At 38.9% G+C, this 24,310-nt stretch overlaps 2 protein-coding genes across 13 annotated transcripts in view; one reads left to right on the top strand and one right to left on the bottom strand.

Moving 5' to 3' along the window:
* ARFIP1 (ARF interacting protein 1) overlaps nt 1-14,046 on the bottom strand; it is an 81,368-nt gene extending 67,322 nt beyond the window's left edge. For 4 of the 9 annotated variants that reach the window (XM_019641204.1, XM_019641211.1, XM_019641206.1 and 1 more), the window contains exon 1: nt 13,767-14,009. The gene's annotated coding sequence lies outside the window, so the exon portion shown is untranslated. Of the gene's footprint in view, nt 1-6,659; nt 6,761-13,766 lie in introns of all 9 variants that reach the window. The other 5 variants (XM_019641210.1, XM_019641207.1, XM_019641208.1 and 2 more) reach the window with 5 other exon arrangements.
* A 100-nt stretch (nt 14,047-14,146) lies between these two features.
* Nucleotides 14,147-23,966, top strand: TIGD4 (tigger transposable element derived 4). Of its 4 annotated transcripts, none has more exons than XM_019641202.1 (2): nt 14,147-14,413; nt 21,582-23,966. In XM_019641202.1, the coding sequence occupies exon 2, from the start codon at nt 22,124-22,126 to the stop codon at nt 23,660-23,662; it is 1,539 nt and encodes a 512-aa protein (XP_019496747.1). In that variant the 5' UTR covers nt 14,147-14,413; nt 21,582-22,123; the 3' UTR covers nt 23,663-23,966. The 4 variants fall into 4 exon arrangements, with proteins under 4 accessions (XP_019496747.1, XP_019496746.1, XP_019496748.1 ...); XM_019641201.1 differs by having other exon boundaries at nt 21,576-23,966; XM_019641203.1 differs by lacking the exon at nt 14,147-14,413 and adding an exon at nt 16,863-21,271 and having other exon boundaries at nt 21,576-23,966.
* Nucleotides 23,967-24,310: the final 344 nt, after the last annotated feature.

Here is a 24,310-nt window from a genome sequence, read left to right as displayed (position 1 = left end):
AGCAATAATGAGTATACCTAGTGCTTACATCTTGGTCTCTAAACACCATTCTCCAATAAATGGAACTACAGCTCTTAAGGAGAACCGTTTGATTCTAAGGTTGGGGCAGGGGAAATACAAGATAAGCCTGGAACATTTTCTAGTGTTACGAAGTAAGGAAAAGTTAAGGAAAGAAAAAAGAGCGGGGCTTGCTGAAAGAACACAGGAGTCAACCTACAGAAGTCCCTAGTGGCCAATGCTGGAACAAACTGAAATAATGATAGGACTGAATTTAAACCCATAGAATAAAGCAAATATTGATGAGTCCATACTGCTATAAATAAATAATCAAATAAATAAGTAAATGGGGGTAAAGAGACAATTATTCCTCAAAACAGAATCTCAATTAATAAACGGAGAAAACAAACAGGGAAACAGCAGCACCATCAGGCAAACATCACAATAATATATGTTGCAGACAAGATCCACTGATGAATACTAAAATTAGAGGGCAAAAGTTTCAGGACAAACAGGATTTGCATAATCTCCAAGCACGTTCCACAGGTACTTCTTTACTGAAAAAGGGAAAGATAATAAGTAAAGAAACTCACAGCTCACAGTAAAGAAACTCAACAGATCCAACTTAACCAAGTGATCGTGACATATCGATATTGTAATCTCCTTGATGCACTGCACTGAGGACACAACATCATTTTTGTGGTATTCTTGCCAAAAATGCATAAGCTTAGCCCAATCATGAGGAAAACACTGGACAAACCAAAACTGAGGAACACTACAAAATAACTGATCAGTACTCTTCAAAAAAGTGCCATGGTCATAAAAGACAAGGAAAGTATGAGAAACTTATAGTTTAAAAGAGAATACAGAGAAATAACTAATTTCAATGTGGCTTCCTATATATAGGATCCTGAAAGAGAAAAGAGACAGTTAGTTGAAAATTTGGTTGAAATTCTAATAACATCTATAGTTTAGTTAATAATATTGTTCTGATGTTAATTTCCTATTCTTGATAATTACATTATGGTTATGTAAGATGTTAGCATAGGGAAATGGGGGTGAGAATATAAGGAAATTCTGTACTACTTTTGCAAACTTAAAATGATATAAAAATAAAAGTTTTTAAAAACAATTAGGAACTCTGAGCAAAGGCGGAGAAATTACCCTTAGTTAGAAGGAGGGAATCTCTTCCACTGAAGGAAGAATGAAAGGAAGAAACCGTGGAGAAAGTGGAATGGAAAACGGAAGAAAGTTCAGGCAGTTCATTTTTGCTGTCTTCCACTTTCTTACGATATAGGAGTTATCATCTGCTCCCCTGTTAAACAGTAGTACCAATTAAGAAAATATATCACTATCATCCAGCTCAAGAAAAGACTCCCAAGAAAGAAGACCAGACAGAGAAATAGAAAAACATATTTCTGAGAATTACAGAGATAAGTACTAAATCTGTGTTTTGCTCACATTTTTTACAGGCTCTGACCCTGTTCACATTTATTTTTAAAAAGTTTGTTCATAACTTTGATAACTAATATACATGGGGAATAACAAGATTTAAAAAGTTAATGACTTGTAATTTGTGACATTTAAAATGTTTCCTGAAGGGCCAGCCGAGTGGCTCAGTTGGTTAAGAGCCTGCTCAAGAGTGAGAGCTCTGAGCAACACCAGTTTGAGTCCTGCCCGAGCTGAGCTGCTGCTGAGCTGCCAACAGGTGGCAGGATGGCTCAGCTAAACAAAAAATAAAAAAATAAAAAATAAAATGTTTCCTGATCTTTACATAAATTCAGTTATTTTTTTTAATTGTCTTCAAAATAGAATGATAAATTACTATTACAAAACTATCATTAATGTTCAGGCCTCATAGTTGGGTTTACACTGGAGGCCCACAAAGCCTTAAGTCATCTCTGGGGCTCTACTTCTGTAAATTAGCCAGAGGTATTCATTAACTAATGAGTGTAAAAACCAATGACCTATAAAGTAAATTACTAATTAGCATTTGTAAAAAAATAATGCCTAAATAACATCACCTGAAGTTTATAATTCATCCAACTGTTTGGGGTTGTTTTGATTTTATGATCAAAATCACATTCTGATTTCTACAGACTGAACAGACTAGATCTAGCCAAAGCGAAACTACATAAGGACTTTAATCAGAATTCAGTGAGAGAGTATTCTAGACCCTACAACTCTTAAATGCATTTAGGGTCTTCCTAGGACTCAGGAAAGAGAGGGCAGGAAGGACCAGATTTGCCAGGATGGGAGGGGGGAGTAGAGAAAACAAGATTCCATGGATGCCAGAATACAAAAAACTGCAATTACAGTCTCCATGGTCCACTGAGTTAAAGATTCATAAGTTTAATACTGTGTTTCCCTGAAAATAAGACCTAGCCAGAGAAGAAGCCCTTGCATGATTCCTCTAGGATATGGAGGGCACGCACGCCTCACATGAGGGTTTTATGACCTGTTTCAGGGAGAAGGGTGACTTTTCCATAAATTCCTTCAGCTTAAACTATTCAGTATGCCAAAGAGCCACATTTTGGCACCTAAAATCATGCAAGGGCTTATTTTCCAGCTAGGTCTTACTTTCAGGAAAACAGGGTATTAAAGATCTACGTAGGGATGAGTGTTGTTCAACGGAAATTATAACATGAGTTTTTCAAATTAGGGGATTCACATAGCACAGGAGGTCTGAAGTGGTATATACGCTCAAGGCACCTGAAGGCAGATATAAACAAGGCAGACATAATTACAATAAACACAGTTCATCAGGGCGAGCTGAGTGGCTCAGTTGGTTAAGAGCTCGCTCAAGAGTTTGAGCTCTGAGAAACAGCGGCTTGAGTCCCGGCCTGAGCTGAGCAGCCACTGAGCTGCCAACAGGTGGCAGGATGGCTCAGCTAAAAAAAACCAAAACAGGGCCGGCCGAGTGGCGCGATGGTTAAGAACTCGCTTGGGATGCCAGAGGGCCCCGGTTCGGATCCCACATATGAGGGCCAGTGACACTGCCCTCTACAGCTAAGATGCTGAACATCAGCTCAACCTGGAGCTGGGCTGCCGTGAGTCGCTGGTGACGGCGTAGGCTGCAGCCCCTGTGGCAGTGGATTGCCATGGGCTACCGTGTGTGGCCAGCAGCCAGCGTGAACGGCCAGCAGCTGCAGTGAGCGGCCGTCCAGAAGCCGGCGACTGATCTGCCTCGCCAGAGAAGAGCGCAATGATGGTGCCAACTTGGGCCAGTGAAGCAACGTCCTCCACAACTAGACTGAAGAACAAAACAACAGCAGCTTGTCTGTTCCCCTTCCCCCAATTCCCCAGCACTGTTCCCATCCCCCCAATTCCTCAATAAAAATCTTAAAAAAAAAAACCAAAAAACAAAAAACACAGTACATCATACTAGAATGACAATTTACACTCTTTTTGTTAAAATAAGTATGATATTATGGAATCTAAGGCAAAATTCACTTAAATAAAACAACACACATATGTCTTTTAAGAAATATCTTGAATTTTTATGATAAAATATGAGTCTCCAAAGAAATATCTGACAAGTTATTCTTTCTTGGGTACTTCAATAAAAAAGTTGGAGAAGTGCTATAAATACAATATATGGGACGACCAGGGAATTCTGACTGTCAAGGACAATGCTAAGGCGGTAAATGCAGAAAACTTAGGGCAAAGGTAACAAAACTTGGGCTTGCTTTGATCTGAACTTGCTTAGTTTCTTTCGACTGTTGTATCACTGATATTGCAGAGAATGGTTTACCAGGCTAAAGATGAAATAAAGTGGATCTATTTCTTTCATTCTCAGAAATCTATTAGAATGTCTACCTTTTCTCACTCATAAATAAATGTAAAGAGTGACCTGTTTTAATTTCACAATTGTTTTAATTTCATAATTCAATATTAATTTTCAAGTAGAACTGACTAATTTACAATAAAAAATCTAGAGTTAAAACACACAGTGACTACATTAAGTAACTATACATGTTTAGAACTGAAAATATCTGCAATACAGAAGCTTTCTGTTTTAGTCAAAACAATTTAAAACAATTTTTTTTCTTTATAATGGTAGTTTTCTTAAAATAGGAAAAAATTCCTTTTCCCTGTTGTCCAATGCAAATATTAAACTGAAAATAGTTTACAACACAATATGTTCACAGTACACTTCCTTTCATAAGTAAAATAACCAAATAAAAAGAAATAAGATAATCATTTACATTATGCTGCTGTCTTTATGTCAACAACTATCTGGTATCTGCAAAAGCTATTTTGCTAGACACCTATATATAAGTCCTTTTAAATAATGATAAATTAAGTTCAGGTTGCTCATTAAGATAAACACATCGATCTAGATAATTCAAAATTAAACAGCTTTAGCAAAATACATATAATTCTTAATTCTCAATTATATGTAGTAGTGGAAAACAATTTAAAAATCAGCCTAACAGATATTCAACTATTCCCATCCCCACCAATCATTACCAACTTTTAACCAAGTAACTAAATTAACTGTTTGGAGAAGTGTTTTTATTTTCCCCACTCAGATTGTATTACAGAGAAACTAATGAGAAGTAAAATGATAAGACTCTCAAAACTAAATTACTCCCTGAAAGAAAACTAGCTGTAAATAAACTCTAAATTATTCAGTGTGATCTGGCCTCATTCTTCATAGATGGCTAGCTAAATTCCAGAACATTAGCAGTGAAGCCAACCAAGAACCAAGAGAATTGGAGAGTTACTTTAATTCTGTTACTAAATTCCCCAAACCATCCAAAATAAACCCCTCAATATTCACAGGTAATATTTTTCAATGGCAAAAAGCATAGAGTACATAATCTAAGAATACAGCTTAATATAGAGATAGTTATATACAGAAATATTTATAGATATGTATATATCTGAGTTAGTTTATACCTCCTAGAAGCAACCCCAGCAACAGTAAGCACATATAATGCCCAGATGTTGGTTTTCTAATACCATTCTTCAATACAGGGAACCAGCACTCCTTGGAGAATTGGCTGATTTTAGGACTGGGGCAAGAAATACACAAGATGAGCCTGGAGCACTTTATAGTGCCAGAAAGTAAAAAGGTGCTTTAAAAAAACAACAACAACAAAAACTCACAATGATGGGGATATGTCAAAGAAATATAGGAACCAACTGAAAGAGCCCTTACTGGCCAAAGCTGGAACAATTTGAGCAACAAAATAAGTAAGGTGCACTGAAGTATAAAATAAATATCCATGAGTCAATACTGATTTATGTAAGTGATTGAATAAATTAATAAGTGGGGGGAAAAGAGGCAAATCTCCCTTGCAGAAGAATTTAAAATATTCTCCACCGTTCAGGAGGTGGACCATAACTCTCCACTCCTTAAGTGTGCACTTCCCATAGTGACTTTCTAAAAAAGTACAATATACAAAAAGAGGGGAAAAAGGTAACTTTACAATGGACAAACCTGACAAACACTATCTCAAGCCAGGTGATCAAGGTTAATATCAACAGTGGTAAAGCATACTGACAGTGTTTACTCTTGATATGATGAGAATGGCACTTTATCACTGGGGTCTTTTTCCCAAAAACACATTGCCCAGTCTAATCATGAGAAAACCACAGACAAATCCCAACAGAGGGGCAGTCTATAAAACACCTGACCAATTATCCTTAAAACTATCAAGTTGTCATCAAAAACAAGGCATCTGAGAAACTGTCAAAACTAAGAGGTAACGGGCCTGCCGTGTGGCGCGTTGGTTAAGAGTTGGCTTGGGAGCACCGGCTCTGAGCAGCATGGCCGCAGTTCGGATCCCACATGGGCCAGTGACGCTGCGCCCTCTACAGCTAAGATGGTGAACAACAGCTCAACCTGGAGCTGGGGGGCCGTGAGTCGCCGGTGATGGCGTAGGCTGCAGCGGGGCTAGAGTGGGCTGCCATGAGCTACTGTGAATGGTTGGCAGACAGCATGAGTGGCCAGCAGCTGGCATGAGCTGCCATGAGCCACCATGAGCGGCCATCTATTGGCAGGCGACCGATTGCCTCACTCGGGAAGAGCGCAATGATAATACCAACATGGGCCAGTGAAGCAACATCCTCCACAACTAGACTGAAGAATAAAAGGACAGCAACTTGTCTGTTCCCCTTCCCCGATTCCCTAACTCTGTTCCCCTCCCCCAATAAAAATCTAAAAAAACCCAAAACACTAAGGTAACATGACAATTAAATGTTATGTGGTATCCTGGTTGGGATCCTGGAATAGGAAAATTAGGAGAAAACAGAGATAATCTGAACACATTAGTTAATAATAATGTATGAATACTGGTTCATGAATTGTGACAAATGTACCATACCAATGTAATATGTTAATAACGGGAAACTCGGCATGGGGTGTACAGGAATCTCTACACTATCTCTGCAATAATTCTATAAACCTACAACTGTTCTAAAATATGAGTTTATTATAAAATAATCTAAGAATACTGTGCCATATTTTATAATTATTGTTTTTAATAATAATATAAATTTATATTATTAAAATAATTTGCTTTCATTTACTTTAAAAAACAGTATAACTGGCAGTTTAACTACTACTATCTTAACTACTATATTTATAAGTATCATTATTTAAAGTCCTATATTACAAAAACCCATGAACTGAAATCTTTAATAACATTAACCTGGCATGTCAATCAATACTTAGGTGTCAGGCACTCAGCTAGGTCTTAGGGACTCAGCAGTGAACCAAAAAAGACGTGTTGTGTTCCTGTCTTCATGGCACCTGGAGGTAACGGAAGAGAAAGACAATCATAAAATCACACAAATAAATATAAATTCCAACTGTGGTAAATGTATGTTACTACCTACTTTGGGAGTTTTCCCTAAGGAAGTAAAACTTCAGTTGAAGCGTGAAGGATGGCTAGGAGTCATCAAGTGAAATAAAAGTAAAGAAAGGGTGGTCCAGACAGGGGGAAAAGCATGTGTAAGGAAAGGCGTTGTAATGGCAAGGACTAAAAGGAGGCCAGCTTGGCTGAAGTGGGGAGTTCAGCAGAACATGGTAAAAAAGGATGAGGCTAGAGGGCTAAGCATTGTTAAGGAGTTTCATTTTTACCCTAGAAGCAATGGCAAGCCATTAAAAGATTGGGGAGGAGAAGGGGAGAGTGACAATCAGATGTGTGTTTCAAAATAAGTCACGGTGCCTTTGGGATGGATAATGGATTAGAGAGGGATGGACAGTAGAAGTGGGTAGACAAGAATAGAAGGTGCTGTAGAAATTTCGGGCAAGATGATGGTAACAAACTAAAGCGGTAGCAGTAGAAATAGGAAGAAGTACAGATTCAAAAGATATTTAAAAAGTAAAATTAATAGAACTTGACACTGGCTGTATCAGGAAGAGGAGTTATTAAGGATCACTCCTAGTTTTCTGGATTTTACAACTGGAAAGGTAATGAAGTCATTCACCAAAATAAGGAACAAAGGAAGAGGATCAACATTTGGGAGTTTTGGGGGGAGTAAGGGAGAAATTAGTTTAGTTTTAGACAGTTGTGTTTGAGATACCTTTAATATATTCAAGAGAGGATGCCAACTAGATAGCAAGATAGTTGTATACAGTTCTAGGGTTCAAAGGGGATAGAAAACACTCATGCTCTTAGAAAAGCTATCATCTTTATCCTAGAAAAGCAGCTAACTATAATCCCCAAACATTCGACTTTGACCATCTGAATTTAGTTAAAACAAAAAGTTGAAAGAGAACATGGCTATAATATTTTATCAGCTAAAACAAAAACTGGTAGGCTCTATGAAGACCACAGAGATTTTTAAAATCTTGGTTCAATCTCACAGTAACTATCTCACTAATTGTAATAGTATTTTAAAGTTTAAGAAGGGCGGGCCAATGTTGTTGGAAATGTTCTGTACCCGCGCTGTCCAATGAAGTGGCCACTAGCCACATGTGGCTACTGAGCACTTGAAATGTGCCTGGTGTGACTGAGGAAATGAGTTTTTTCAAATCCTATTTTTAACTAATTTAAATACCCACATGTGGCTAGTGGCTATGGTATTAGCATGGGTTTAGAGCTTCCTCATGTATTTCACATAATCCTTAACAGCTACTTGTGAATTAACTGGGAGTGGGTGTGGGGGATAGAGGGATGAGAGAAGCAGTTTTCATTCCATCTGCTTATTATATTATTTGAATTTTTATTTCATGAACATATAGAGGGTGCCAAAAAAAGTATACACATTTTACAAAAGAAATACTATATTAAAATTGTAATACTCAATATATACTGATAACAAAAGATGAATACAAGTCACATTTGACTTCTGCAATTACAAGAGGTGCTCTAAGTGGTTACCATCAGTGTCCAAACACTTCTGATTACAGCGAACTACTACTTCAGCAACACTGGCCAAAGTGCCCACTTGTATACATTTTTTTTGGTACCCCCCCAGTATATTACTTATATAAATAAAACTATTTTTATTTTTAAAAGTAATTAATAAGTCATATAGAAAAATTAGGAGATATGGAAAGAGGAAAATAAAAATAATCTGTAAACCTACCTTTAGGAAATAATCTACAATTAACATTAGCCATATAAAGAGGATTTACACTTTTAATCCTTTCGTTAGTAGTACCTACAGCACCAATGACTCAAGTTATTCTCTTTGACTTTTAGCGTATTTCTCTTCTACCCTATGCCCATCCTAAACACCTTGGAAATCCTACTAGACAGCCATCATCTCTAGAACTCTACGTCAAAACTGCTAAAAATAAACACTTAATAGTCCACTTGCCTATCTCCCTTTCAGCACTACCACATCACCCTCTTGCTACCAGTGTCACACACTTGAATAGGAATCCAGTCTCTACCCTGCAATGTCCTGATATCATTTAGTCACTATAGTGAAAAGACTACAAGCTTTGGAGTCAAGCAACTTTGGTTATGAGTTTTGTGGTTCTCCTTTTACTACCTTGGACTAATTATTCCTGCTGGTTTCTATACCTGATTCTTCCATTGTTAATAGAAAATAGAAATTCCTAATACACAGACAGCATTTATAAAGCATAATGCCTAGCCAGAATAGCACTCAATAAATGCCTGAAGCTACCCTAGATGCTGAAGGTGGCACTCTGAAACAAAACAGATATGGTCCTGGACATCATGGTGGTCACATGCCACTGGCTTAACCCCCAAGGACTCTTTCCACCTGGGATTTGAATTCCTGACCCATCCCTTATTAGCTGTGTGACCTCATACAAAACACTTTATCTGTAAAATCTCAATTTCTTCCTTTCTAACATGGTAATGTTATCGGTTTTACCTACTTGACATGACTGGAGTAAAAGTAAAATGAGAATATACAGGCAAGTGCTCTGTAAATTATTATATGCTAAATAAACACAAGGTATTAAACAGATAGTAATATATTCTTTTCTAGGGCAAAGCTTTCCAACCAGTGTGCCAAGAATAGATTACAGGTGTGCTGAAATATAGACACCCCCCTCCCCAACACCACCCTCAGGGAGCCAGGAAGGGCCTAGCTATAGTCTGTCATACAAATACAATCATTTTCTATGTGTGATACCATATAGAAGAGTTTGGAAAACTTGCTCTAAAACACTACCTCATGCTAGCAGAAACAGGTTGGCCAACTCATTCCTTTCTCTGGATGATTTAGGCCTTGCCACCATTTGCAGTTCTTATGATTCTGCTCCAAAGACAGTGTGTCAGTTACCCAAAGGATCAAAGAGGATCAATCCTGAACATCAAAGAGCTGCTAACCCAATGCTATCATAGATATACAAAAAGAAAACAAAATAAAAACTCTTTGGTGATAATATGGCAAAGATATTGCCATATTTTCACAAAAGATTTGAGCAGTTTCCAGCAATACTGGCCTATAACCATCCAAAGACAAAGGTTTAGAAGTAATGGGGGAGAGTAATGGAGGATAAAAGATGGAAGGAAGAAAAAGGACTAAAGGAAAGAGAAAAAGAAAATACATACTTCTGTTTTGTAGAGAATAGCTGAGAATCTGCAAGAGCTATTCAATGGCTTCCATGACTGCCTAAAGCTTGTAGAGACCAAAGATACCAAGATCATTTTCACATTCTTTTGTTTTATAGTTTTTTTTTTCATACATCATATAGCTAAGCTGGTGCATATCTAACTTTTAGACTGTCATGGTCCCTAATTTACCATCTTTCATATTATGTGGAACTACTGTTTCCAGTCTGTACAAATATTTTTAGTTTTTCATCTATAGCCATATTATCTTAAATTCACTTTCAATTTATTCCTTGCTCCATCCCAAATTTATCATTCTGCAATGTATTTATACCTCCAGACTCTCACAATGCTGAGTTTATTTATTACTTCAAACCTTTATTTTCACATTTTTCACTCATGTAATAACACACACACACACACACACACACACACACACACACACACACAATTTATATCCATCCCCATGGGGAAAGTCCATCAAATAACACACCAAATTTATTTCTTTTTGTCCTGCTTTTCAGTATGACATTCAAGCAGGTGTTCATCCATTGAAGATTAATAAAGGAAAATATCTTCTTTTCTTAACATCGGATAGAAAAACAGGTGAGATACCCTGAACTCATGCCAAAAAAGAAGAAAAGGAAATAGGGCAGAAGCAATCTAGAGTAGTAGCTAAGAGCTCCCAGACTAGAGTCAGACAACCTAGGTTCAATCTTGGCTCTACCAGTCTAATTCTGAGCAGGTTAATTTAGCTTCAGTTAATCATTTAGCTTCATTAGAAATCATTTAGTTTCTTCATCTATAAAAATGGGGATTTCTATAAAAATAAGGTTGCTGTGAGGATTAGATGAGATAATCGCGTAAAGCACTTATCATAATCCCTGGCACACAATAAACAATTGAATGTTAATTGTTGTTATGGTGTTAGATAGAATCTATCTTCTGACTTTGTCATTATATTAGAAGAAAACTAATTTAGCATAATCTACTCTTTATAAAGCATGTTTTCTGCACCTCCAAGTGAGGGTGCTAGACAGAGGGGAAATTATTTTGTGAGCAGAAGAAACTGGTTACTCTATATGGATTATGAGCTATATAGATCTCTTCAAGTTTTACTATTCTACGAAACAGGTGTCAAACATTTAGAACTTCAATCTTGATCAACAAACACTTCACAACCAAATCAGTTAAGTTCAAATATGCACTCTAAACGTATATTAAGTTTGGAAAGATACAACTTATTCACAAGAGAAAACAATCCTTAATATATCTAATATAGAATGGAGGGTTGGGCCGGCCGAGTGGCGCGATGGTTAAGAACTCGCTTGGGATGCCAGAGGGATCCCACATGTGAGGGCCAGTGACACTGCCCTCCACAGCTGAGATGCTGAATGACAGCTCAACCTGGAGCTGGGCTGCCATGAGTCACCGGCTACGGTGTAGGCTGCACTCCCTGTGGCAGTGGGTTGCCATGGGCTACCGTATGTAGCCAGTAGCCAGCAGCCAGCAGCCAGCAGCCAGCGTGAGCGGCCAGCAGCCGCAGTGAGCGGCCGTCCAGAAGCCGGCGACTGATCTGCCTCGCCAGAGAAGAGCGCAATGATGGTGCCAACTTGGGCCAGTGAAGCAACGTCCTCCACAACTAGACTGAAGAACAAAAGGACAGCAACTTTGTCTGTTCCCCTTCCCCAATTCCCCAGCGCTGTTCCCATCCCCCCAATTCCCCAATAAAAATCTTTAAAAAAAAAAAAAAAAAAGAATGGAGGGTAAAAGGATTTCAAGATAAGCAGCAACATACTGAAGGCTTATAGACCACACTAGCGAAACATTTTATTGGCCCTTTCTAGCAAAGCCAAGGCCAGAATAGATGCCTCAAGTGAAAAACAAGAAAATGAAAGCAAAGTACATCAGAATTTAAATTTTTTACACTAAATTGTATCTAGCAGGTTGATGATATTTAATATGTATTTTTAAAATAATAAACATATTAATTTATAAATCCATTGGATCTCCAAAGCATTGGCCACAAACAGCTTACCCTTAAAAAAAACAACAACCTCAAAACCGCAAATCAGGAAGTAAAGTAGGCAGTCTTACTTCCTTCTCTAGGTGTAGGAAGGAATTTAGAAACACTGACATCTAGAAGTAGTTAGAGAGATTTCAGTATAAAGCTAGAATCTCTGCATTTTACTCTCCCAAAACAAGCTATTTACAATTTGAAAAAATAACAGCCCCACAAAAAATGTTTTCATTAACTTCAATAAGACACTAACATGTAGTTATATATCTGGAGGCTATATATCTCATATATATATATATATACACTACACACACACACACACACACACACACACATATACACACATACACTTCATATACATATATACATACACTACCTGGAGGTTATAGATCTCCTTTGAGAATCTGATTTAAAAAAATGGGCTCGCCCCACACCTCACCCCAAATGCACTCAAACAAAACTTTGCATTTAATTTCAGGACTGGGGATGAGTCACAGGTCACATAAACAATGGACCCCAAGACATAAGCCAGGATTAAGATAATTTATTAATTTGAAAGAGTAACTGAGGTAGAGATTTTAATCCAGAAAATAAGATTAGAAATATCTTCTGTTTTTTCAGATGAGTGTCAGACGGTAGTTGGGAAAGGATGTTGGTCATTTTGAGCAACGGAAACAAACACAGAACAAATGGAAGAAAAGTGGAATTAAAACAGTACTAACATATAGTGCGTTGTAATCACTGGGATAGCAGCAGTGAAATGGCCAATTCCTGCAGCCTTAACACAGAGCTGATTTAAAGGTTACCAATTCCAGTGCACATTTCCATTCCGACGAAGTTTTAATTAAATGGCAAACGTGAACACATCCTTGCAGGTGAAAGCACAAGTTTATGAAAAGTCTTGCAAACCTTCCATTTTTCCTTATCAAATAAGAATTAGAGACGTTATATACTTTAGTTGAAAACTAAGGGAGGGGAACAGAAATCCTAAAAGTGGGGGTGGCTAAAGGATTTGCAGGAAGTGTAAACTATACAAACTTTTTGAGATCAAAGGGCTCAAGAGGGAGATAAGAACAAAACAAAAGGAAGTAATAATAAAGTGAAAGGGGAAAGCCTCCAGAAACTGTTTAAAAAACCAAAAAAACCTCTTTCCTTTTCCTAGACACGTAAACAGTAGTAACTTGGCAAAGAGGAACGGACAAGAAGACGACAGCACAACTTCCTTCCCAAACTCCAGCATTCCTTGGACGTCCCCACAAGCACAGTCAGGCTTGGGACATTTCCTAAGCAAGGCTCCTCCCTGCACCACTGCCCGACGAACCTCTCGGAGGGACTATCACTATCACCCGTCCTCTCCCTGCGGGAGAGAGGAAGTGGAGGGATGCAGGGAGAGGAGAGAAAACAAAAGCTGGACACAAAACTTGACGGTGCCCCCCACTCCGAGACTTAGTCGAGGAAGACGTGGATCCTGCAACCCCTTTTCGCATCCAATGCAGGCAAAGCAAAGAGGGTGCCGCCCTGGAAGGACCGGCCCTCCCTATTCATCCAGCTGTTTCTGGGGATACACTCAAGGGAACAGGAGGAACGAAGGGGCAGAAACCAAAGGCCGAATACTTGGGCAGATATGGCACAGACTAAGCTTAGAAGTGCCCTGTGAAAAGTCCGGAACCGCAAAGGCAACGTGTCCGCCACCGCCAACCACGTCAGACTAGTCTTCCCCCGCCTCTTTAGAGGTGGGCGAGCTCCGCCCTCACCTGTCGGCTGGGAACCCGGCAGCTCTCACGTCGAGGATTATCTTTGCCACAGCTCTCTGGAATCGTCTCAACCCTGAGAAGTGAGCGGAAACGCGACCGGGGACTTTGCCTCCTTCCCCTCCCCCCACGCACCTCGGCTCCTCCGGGGCGGGGAGCAACTGCAGCTGTCACAGCCTCACACTGACCAACCGCTGAGGACACAGACCGGCAGTCTCCCAACCCGGCCTACGACACCAGCACCGAGGGGAGCGGAGCCGGAAGTGAGGAGGCCGGAAGTAGCGCTGTCCATGGCCCTGGACGGCCTCTCTCTCCCTCAATCTCGCCCGGCCCGGCCACGTCTCTATGGTGCCAGCGCTCCTCCCACAAGGCCCCCTCCGCCCCTCTCCGGGAGGCCGGCCCCGCCCCTCCGCTGCGGCCCTAGCAACCACATCCGGGCCTCCACCCGTGCGGTTGCCCGGGTAATTTTTTAGCCGCCGCGGAATCTTAGAGGAGTGTGTGCCGGGGCTCTGATATATCTGCCGGAGCTGGGAGCTTGCGGAAGGGCGCGCGGGCCTGATCTTGAGTGGTCGGAGGTCTCCAGGAGCCCTCAGCATCCCTTCTTTCTCACCTACACACCCCAGCCTCACGCGTTAGGCGTCCCCCAGACGGTGAGCCGGTGGCGGGAGGGTGGAGGTGGACGCAGCTCACCGCCACGCATGTCACCAGAGAGCTAAAGCTTCTTTCTCAGCTGCGGGATCGTACGGAGGTTATTCCCTGCGGGGGGGTGGGAGGGTGCAGGGAAGGCGGAGTTAACAGAGCAGATGGGATGCAGGCACCTTCCCTCGCTTCTTCAGTGCCTAAAGAGCCTCCCCTCGGCGACGTCACTGATGCTCACCCCCTTCGGGAAGACCAGACCCCCGCCCCTGGCATCCCTGAGTTCTTGTTACTTGTTCTATCTTTGTGATCACTTTCGGCTCTGCTCGCTCGCTGATAGTGGACCCCCGATACTTTTCTTTCCTGCTCTTCTTTCTTTATCCAGACGCTCGATTTCTGCTTTCTTGCTCGCCCTGTTACTTTTAAATAGATGGCTGCTCTGTCTACAGAAACCGCTGAACCAATCCGTTCTCTCAGGGCCCTTTGTAGCTTCCTAAATTGAGGCCCCAGGCTGTACTTCAGATACTCTCCTTAGCCCCGGCACTGAATGGAGGGAATGTATGGCTCCGCAGTGGTGCCAGGCGTACCTGAAACGCATTTACATACAGTTAATCCATCCACACACATCTCCCTTCAAGGCTCTGGACTGCTTTTCCTTTGACAGCTGTGGATGCTCATTTTTGCCGCCGTTTCACTTGTAGAAATGTGAAGGCTAACAGTGCCCTCCATGGGGATTACCCTTCTTTAGACCTTACTTGTCGCCTGCCTTTACCTGTCACAATAGTTGACAAGCCACTTTTAATAACTAAGGGCCCAAAGGTAGAACACTGCCTCTACAAATTTCTAGGGAGTTTCAGCCCAGTGATCAGTATATCCCTGAAAAGATATCTTCCCCATATCTGTGAACAATGAATACTCATGACACCACAAATGTTTCAAAAGTGAAATAACAATATTTGTTGTCTGAGATCTCCAGGACACCTCCTCTGACAAAAACAGTACTGAAATCCCAAACATAAACTTGTGTATAAAGGGCCCTTATCTTCAATGGCTGTATCCTTAAAAGAGCAAATATATATGCCAATTCACTCAAACAGTAACCTCAGTTCCATAACTTATTGTGGGCTTTTCTTTTTTTTTTTTTAAGATTTTTTTTAATTGGGGAATTGGGGGGATGGGAACAGCGCTGGGGAATTGGGGGAAGGGGAACAGACAAGTTGCTGTCCTTTTTGTTCAGTCTAGTTGTGGAGGACGTTGCTTCACTGGTCCAAGTTGGCACCATCATTGCGCTCTTTCTGGGCGTGGCAGGTCAGTCGCTGTCTTCTGGACGGCCACTCACTGAGGCTGCTGGCCGCTCACGCTGGCTGCTGGCTACATACGGTAGCCCATGGCAACCCACTGCCACAGGGGCTGCAGCCTACACCATCGCCAGCGACTCACGGCAGCCCAGCTCCAGGTTGAGCTGTTGTTCAGCATCTTAGCTGTAGAGGGCAGTGTCACTGACCCTCATATGTGGGATCCGAACCGGGGCCCTCTGGCGTCCCAAACCAGCTCTTAACCATCACACCACTCTGCTGGCCCATTGTGGGCTTTTCTGTTCAAAGCCATCCTGTTAGTCGTCTCAATTATAAGAAAAGGATCCCTATTAGGATAATTACTGCTCTTATTGGGTAGGAACAGAATGGAATTCAGTAGCTAAGTACAGTGTTATGCTTAGGGTTTCAAAAGGGTGAGTAGGAGGAGGTGTGTGGCAGTGCTCAGTGGTGCTTGAATGATGTGTACTGAACTGTTTGAGCTGGCTGGTTCTTTGAGGATTCCTGCTAGCTGTCCTGAGTTTGGGGATGCATAGCTTCACTACAGTTAGTCTGTTAGTCTGTTATACTGAGAAATGTTTCTTATATTAAGTGGACACTTGCTTTAGTTGTTAGCTAGATGGTTTCCTTGGAAGCTGCTGATGTTTTTGATAGAGATGCTCATGGACTTGGAACCACTAGGAAGTAATGCTAACTTCTGCTTGATGAAGGTGCTATTAATCATGTTAGGTACCTTTTAGTCTAGTGTGATTCTGGTACTGTGCATGATTAGTCCTCATACACAGTGTATGCTGTGCAAAGCTATACATGGGGTTCATCTTCCCATGATTTCTGCTGCCCCAAGGAAATTAGAATGTTGGTTGGTTCAGAGGAAACACCGGAAGCTACTTCAGCTAGTGATAGAAAACAGTGAAATTCTAGCACTTTCTTAGGGGAAAATGAAGCAGTCACAGGTACTCTGTGGATTTGGGGAAAATTTTTCATTCTAACTAAAAGATCTTATTTAAATATAACCCTGCTAAGCAGAGACTTCCCCTCTGCTCCCTCTTTCTCCCTTCCTTCTTTCCTTCATCCCTTCCTTCCTTCCTTCTTTTTTTCTATCTTCCTTTCTTCCTTTCTTTCTTCCTTACCCTTTTCCTCCATCCCTCCTTCTCTTCTCCCTCTCCCTCTTTCTCTCCCTCCCTCCCCTTTCCTTCCTTCCTTTCCTTTTTTCCTCTCTTTCCCTAGAGCTTAGGGAATTCTGCCTGCCATTCTCTTTAGGAAGAATAGACAATAACTACTTTTCTCCCAGTTGGCAATTATGTTTGGAGAGGTAAGAAAAAGAGAATAGCTGCCTGCCATATATGCTTATGACAGGGATTTTCTACTCATTTATCTTTGCATTGTTATTGGCTATTATTCAGCTTTCAAAAAATCAGGTACCATTTATTCATTTGGCTTATGGGGGAACTCTAGCAGCCTACCTTTCATTTATTGACCAGGAAGGAAAGGAGGCAACAGATTCAAGGATATTGTTAATATTCCTTTCTGAATGAAGCAAATGTGCATGCGACCTTTTAGCTTTGCTTTAGATGTTGAATATTGTATCCTGTTTATCAATATTACTTCCTCAAGAAAAAGAGAAGGTGCTACCTTTAGAGCTTTTCTGGGGGAATTCTGGAAATGTCGCAATCATTTCATCACTCTTTATCAACATCTCCCTTTTTAAGGAGAGATATTTGTTTGCACAGTGTAATTCTCTGGAAACAAACCCTTTATTAGAGGATACTGATTAATGGAACACTCAAAAACAGCCCATGAATAGTAGAATGAGTAGAACATAAGAGTAGAAATTGTTTTAACTACAAAGAGAAAAAAACTGAACTTATTCATAATTGCATTACCTAGCCTTAATGTTCAACATTTTGGTTAATGTCTTTTTCCTATGTATATATATTTTTCTTCCTTTATTTAACAAATTGTTATTGAGAACTTTCTATTTGCTGAGCAGTAAGCACTGTAGGAACAGCCATGAGCCTCTGGCCTTTTGTAACTTTCAGTGTATGTTGTATTTGTTGGCATACAGTTTTGTATTTTGCTTTTTTACTTACTATATTATGGAATTTTCCTCATCTCACTGAATATTCTCCTGTAGTGGCTCAATAGTATTTCGGCATATAGATTTTCCTGAATTTATTTACCTAAGACTTTTGGTTACACATTTAGGTTATTTCCAGTTTTGTCTATAATTATAAAACAACAATATGAGGAATATTCTGATATTGTAGAGTCTAAGATGACTTCCAATGACCCTCACCGTGTATAATTCCCTCCTCTGTGAACATAATAGAATATCATTCTCTTGATTATATTATATTGCATGCAAAAGGAATTTTGTAGATGTAATTAAGGTTACTAATCAGTTGACTTTGAGTTCATCAAAAGGGAGATAATCTGGGTGAGCCTGAACTGATTTCATAGGCATTTTAAGAGCAGAGAGTTTTCTCCTGTTGGTGGCAGCAGAGGAAATCAGAGAGATTGGAAGCATGAGAGAGTTTGACATAAGGAAGGTTCTCTGTTGCTGAAATGAAGAGGGCCACAGGCCAGCACTGGACATAGGAAAAAACCATGAACCTTAGTCCTCCAGCCGCAAGGAGCTAAAGTCTGCAAATAACCTGAATGATCTTGGAAGCCAATTCTTCCCCAGAGCCTCCAGATAAGAGCCCTGCCTGAGTGACATCTTGATTTCTGCCTTGTGAGACCCTAAGCCGAGGACCCAGTTGAGCCACCTGGATTTCTGACCTACAGAACTGTGAGACAATAAATGGCTATTGTTTTAAGCCACTAAACGTGTGATGATTTCTTCTGTAGCAATAGAAAATGAATACATTTGTAAGCTAGATTTTTTTACATCTATAATTATTCTTTTGGGATACTATCCCAGGTATGGAACTGCTGGATAAAAGTTATGCACATTTTTAAAGTTTTTATATCATATTGCTGATTTGCCCTCCATAAGCTTTGTACCAATTTATGTGCATCGTAATGACCTATGTTACTGCATCCTGGTAAACACTCGATACTACCATTCTAATAGGCAAAAACAAAAACAAAAAGGTATCTCCTATTTTGAAAGAAGATTTGCATTGCTCTTATTACCAGTAGAGTTGACCATTGTTTTCTTAATTTGGGGTTCGGTTGGTAAGTCTTTTTTAGTGAATGCCTATTCTTTAGTTAGCTTTACTGTTCACGTAGAGAAAATAGTCCCGAACATATAGTACAACATTTCTCTAACATAATATTTTCAAGGGGTACAATGACTAATGAGCTTAATTGAGAGAATGTGTACTTCTGAGAAATATTAGCTGCTGTCATACTTCCTGCAAAAAAAATACCCCAGATGTTATACTGTGGGAGAATAGAAAGTGTCAGCTTCATTGTTTAGGCAGAAAGTGTCTTATGCTTTTCTAGGGGAAAAGTCTAGCTTGTCTGATTTGGCATTAAAAATGTGATCATTTCAGGAATGAAGATATATTGTATCTTACCATGGAAAATTATAGCTTTGACTACTGTTTTAGAAGGAAATATATACCATTAACTATCAGAAAAAAACTAATATTTTCCTAAATAAACATCACCATTTTCAATTTGACCAAGATAACCAGTAATCTCTGATTATGTATGTTACATTGCTTTATTTGGGATGGGGTAAAGGAGGAAATTCAAGTTATTTTTTCTGTAATCCTTGTTATTTGAGATGATAGGGTTTCTTTCTGACAAATGAAATAAGACAGAAGGAAAAAGGAAGGAAGGAAGAATAAAAGAAGAAAGGAGGAAAGAACAAAAGAAAGATGGGAGAGAGAAGTTGGGAGATTAAAGAGTACTTTTGCTTGGTTTTATCTTTTCTTAAAAATTGGTTCTTACTACCTCAATTTCTGGATTGGTGTCTTCCTAATAAGGACAAGATACTTCAAAATTTTTACTTTGAAATAATTGTAGATTTATAAGAAATTGAAGAAAAAGGTATAGGAGGTCCCATCTATGAACATGATTTATATTTTTTAGTTGAATGGTCAAATATTATTTACTTTTAAAAAATCAACCTTCTGTAGGTTGTTATTTGTGTTCAAAGAATTCATAATGGCCTATTCTTCTATGGAGGCCTGATATTGCCCTTTTTTTCCCCTTTGGTTAGGTTTGGATAGGCATCAAAATAAAAAATGCTGACTTGGCTTGGTGCTAGGGGCATAGAATGTGTAACTGTTATTAGAAGAGTCCACACCAGTGTGATTCAAAGACACCATAATAAGTGAAAAGAATGGTAAACTTGATATTAGAAAGCCTGGATTCTGGACTTCACTCTTCTACGTTATAACTATATGAGCTTTGAAATCTGTTTTCACCTTCCTCCTGAGTTGTTTGGAATATAGGAAGTAAAGCAGTTTGGAAACTAAAGCCTAGGCTATCATAATTATTATTGAGTCCATTTTGCAGTAACAAGAACAAACTCATTTACTGGTTGTAATTTCTATGATAAAAATTACTTCTTTGATTTGGACAACAAGGCAGAGGAATTTTGACGAGAAGTTTCTTCAAAATATTTGTGCAAAAAAAAATGCATATGTCATCTTCGAACTTGGGAGGACAGAGAGAAAAACTAGTAGGATTTCACACAGCAGTAACACCCGCTCATCAAGTTAGCTTATTACCCTGGCCTTCTGTAGGCCTAAGGCCTAAAGCCTATAGGTAGGGGAAACGCTACCTGGGAAGGTAGGAGCAAGCCCATCTGGGCCCTGTGACTGTTCTCATAGTATGGTTTGGTTTAAGAAGCTCTGATCTATATATTGTAAATATGTGAATTTATAAATTTACACAGCCAAAGGGACATTAGAGAGAAGAAAATGATGAGCTCATCACCAAACATTTATTGAACACCTTGTATGGTGCTAAATACTCTGCTAACTGCTTTACAGACTCTCATTGAATCCCATTGAATGTGCAAATAACCCTATGAGATAGGTGCTATAATTAACTCCTATTTTGCAAATAAGGAAGCTTAGATCAAATGATTGAGCAAAGTACTCAGGATCACATAAGTACTAAGTGGCAGAGTCACTTATCAATTCAGGTGTGTTTGGCACCAAAACCCCATATCCTCACACTATAAGCCCATGGTCACTGTCACTCTCCTTACTTTTAGTCTAGGTCTTTTCCGCATTATATCCTCTTAATAATTTGTTTACTCCTATGCATTTTGTCAGCTATTTCAGGCCTCTGTGTATCTAGCTAATGTGTAAAATTGATACAAAAGTTATTAGGTTTTTAAGCTTTTAGATGAATAAGATTTAGATTTTTAAGCTATGTAATGAAATCACTTGATTTGATTTTTTTAGTGAAGCATTTCCTACCAGACTCCTCTAAAGGAGGCACTGTCTCCCATGTACTATTAAAAGTTGAACCTTGTGACTACTGTCTGACTATGTTTTTCTTTTAGAGAAGTCAGAGGGGGCAGTCTGTGACTTCATGTAAAAAATAGCCATCAAAGATCTATCCAGCACCATTTTTAGTTCTTTAATTTTGGTAAGCTCACATTTTCAAAACAGTTTAAATTTGTCTGGTTTATTTTGGAAGTATATATTACAAAACATTCAAAGGCAAGTGAGAATTCAAATGCACAGAGAAGAGCTAGGGAGCTTTTTGCAGAGGCTCTTTAGTGGGTAAGCATTTCTCCTGCTTTGGTTACTGTACTTTCAGAAACGTGTTCCCATTTTTTAAATATTAAAAGCATAACTAATTAATATAAATATTCTCTTTGATATTCAATTGACATATCATTGCTAAAAATGCTGTTTGTTTGTTGTTGTTGTTGTTTTACGTTTTCAAGAGACAGAAGATACACTGTCAAGCCCTAGAAGAATTCTACGATTTTCTTCCTACCCTGAAGAGACTTGGATATTAATGGGTAACATTTTGCATGAAAATTTCTGAATGCTTTCTCTTCTTATCTCTGAGGCCTTCTGTGGAGCATTAATAGGAAGTTGAATGCACGAATGGATAAAATGGATCGTCTTAAAGGATTGACATTCCAAAAATATATCAGCAGGACTGGACAGGTTTGACAAAATGAGATTTCTATTTTAGCTTGACTTCTGGAACTCTGAATAAACTATAAACTGAGCTACACACGGTCCTGGGAAGGAAGCCTCTCCTCTAAACTATTCTAGCTGCATGTAACATTTTTCTTATTCAGAGCCTTTGAAAAAAATCTATTTAGTCATTAATTTCCTGAGGAATAAGACAATTAGACACGTACCAACTTTTAACATATAAAGTGGGATATAAAGCAGCAATTTATGTTTTACTGGAAAAGGAATTTAATTAATGAAATAGACAACAGGAAGAGGAGAAATCTCTGTATAAGCACTGGTTGAGATGGCAGAAGCTACTGGGGATGCTTCCGCTCTGCCCGTAACAGTGAAGAAAAAGAAAAGTCTATCCATTGAAGAAAAGATAGACATCATAAACGCCGTAGAAAGTGGCAAGAAAAAAGCAGAGATTGCAGCTGAATATGGCATAAAGAAAAATTCATTGTCTTCTATTATGAAGAATAAAGACAAAGTTCTAGAAGCCTTTGAGTCTCTGAGATTTGATCCAAAGAGAAAAAGACTGAGAACTGCTTTTTACACAGACCTGGAAGAGGCATTGATGAGGTGGTATCGAATTGCTCAGTGTCTAAACGTACCAGTTAATGGTCCAATGCTGCGTTTGAAAGCTAATGATTTTGCTCAGAAACTGGGACATAATGATTTTAAGTGCAGTAATGGTTGGCTGGATCGCTTTAAATCCAGGTATGGCTTAGTATTCAGAGCTCAACCTGTAGAAGCTACAGGTATATCAGCAGACCCTTCCACTGTCTGGCACCAAAATGTACTTCCTTATTATTTAAATGATTATCATCCTAAAAATGTTTTTAATATAAAAGAGACGGGGCTGCTTTATCGAATGTTACCTACGAATACATTCGCATTTAAGGGAGAAACATGCTCAATTGGGAAGTTATGCAAAGACAGAATAACTCTGGTGGTTGGGACGAACATGGATGGCTCAGAGAAACTTCCTTTACTTATCATTGGAAAAAACAGAAATCCGCACTGTTTCAAAGGGATAAAATCATTGCCTGTGTATTATGAAGCTAACAGAATGGCATGGATGACCTCAGATATATTTGAACAATGGATGAGGAAGCTTGATGAGAAATTTCAAGTCCAGCAACGAAGAGTGGTGATTTTTGTTGACTCTTTCCCTGCACATCCAGAGGTTAAGAACCTCAAGTCCATTGAGTTAGCATTTTTCCCATCATGTTTATCTTCCAAATTTATAGCTATGAAACAAGGTGTTATTAAAAGCCTTAAAATCAAATATCGACATTGTCTTATAAAGAAATTTTTAAGTTCTGTTGAAGGCAGCAAAGAATTTACATTTTCTCTACTAGATGCTGTTGATACATTGCACCTCTGTTGGAGGGCTGTATCCCCAGAGACTATCGTTAAGAGCTATGAAGAGGCAGGATTTAAATCTCAGCAGGGAGAAAGTAACAAGACAAATGCAGAGATGGACACAAGTCTTGATTTGGTTGCTCACGCCCAAGCAGCAGGAGTGGAATTTCCTGAAGGTTTATCCATAGAAGAGTATGCTGCCCTGGACGATGATTTGGAGACCTGTGAAGTGGCACCAAATGGTGATACGGAGTCGACCAAAGAAAATAAATCAGAGGAAAGTGGATTTTATACTTCTGACGAAGAGGATGATGGGGGATCTCTGGGAACTGAACTCCCTTTACCATCAAAAACTGAGGCAATAACTGCTTTAGATACTCTTAAAAATTATCTTAGAAGTCAAGATATGAATGATGGGCTTCATAATTCTTTAGCAGACCTTGAAATTTTTATTAACTCTGTGTCATCTAAGTAATTACCTATTGTACATCTGAAGAGTAATAGCTTTTCCTGATGTATTTTACTATATGAGGTATGTAAAGGGAAAATACCACTTAAATATAAAAAAGTGAAAAACTAGTAATCTTTGGTTTAATTGCAAATGTCTTTGGTCTGAATAGAAATTTCCCTAGGTAGATTAAATAATGATTAAGTAAGTGAAAATTTTGAATTTAAATTTAGCAAGATTTTGGAAAGTAGAAATGTATTGCAGAGGCCTTGTACTTAAAATATATGGTATATATGTTAAAAAAAATAAAAAGAACTCTCCAGCTATCTGATTCATACAGGTTGAACTTGTGTTGCTATTTTCTTTTTTTTTTTTAATGTTCAGATCATGTTCCAGAATATATTACTTTATCTACCTCATTTAAGAAACAAAATATCTATTATTGTTTATTTATTTTTATAAGTACATATATATGCCATATATATTCTAACTAGACTCTTAGGTATCAAGTATTAACTTTAAATTACTTAATGTTCCTCATAATTAATCTTCCTAATATGAAATTAAGAAAAACTACTGAAAATAAAATCTGACCTAATTATATACCAAAATGATTAAAAATTTATGTCTTAACTATTTTCAATTTATTTCTATATAAGGTTAAACAAAAGACTA

This window comes from Hipposideros armiger, unplaced genomic scaffold (assembly GCF_001890085.2).
Source record: "Hipposideros armiger isolate ML-2016 unplaced genomic scaffold, ASM189008v1 scaffold_58, whole genome shotgun sequence".
Taxonomy (NCBI): Eukaryota; Metazoa; Chordata; class Mammalia; order Chiroptera; family Hipposideridae; genus Hipposideros; species Hipposideros armiger.
Note: the sequence above shows the minus strand (reverse complement) of the source record. Positions and strands in the feature narration are given on the sequence as shown.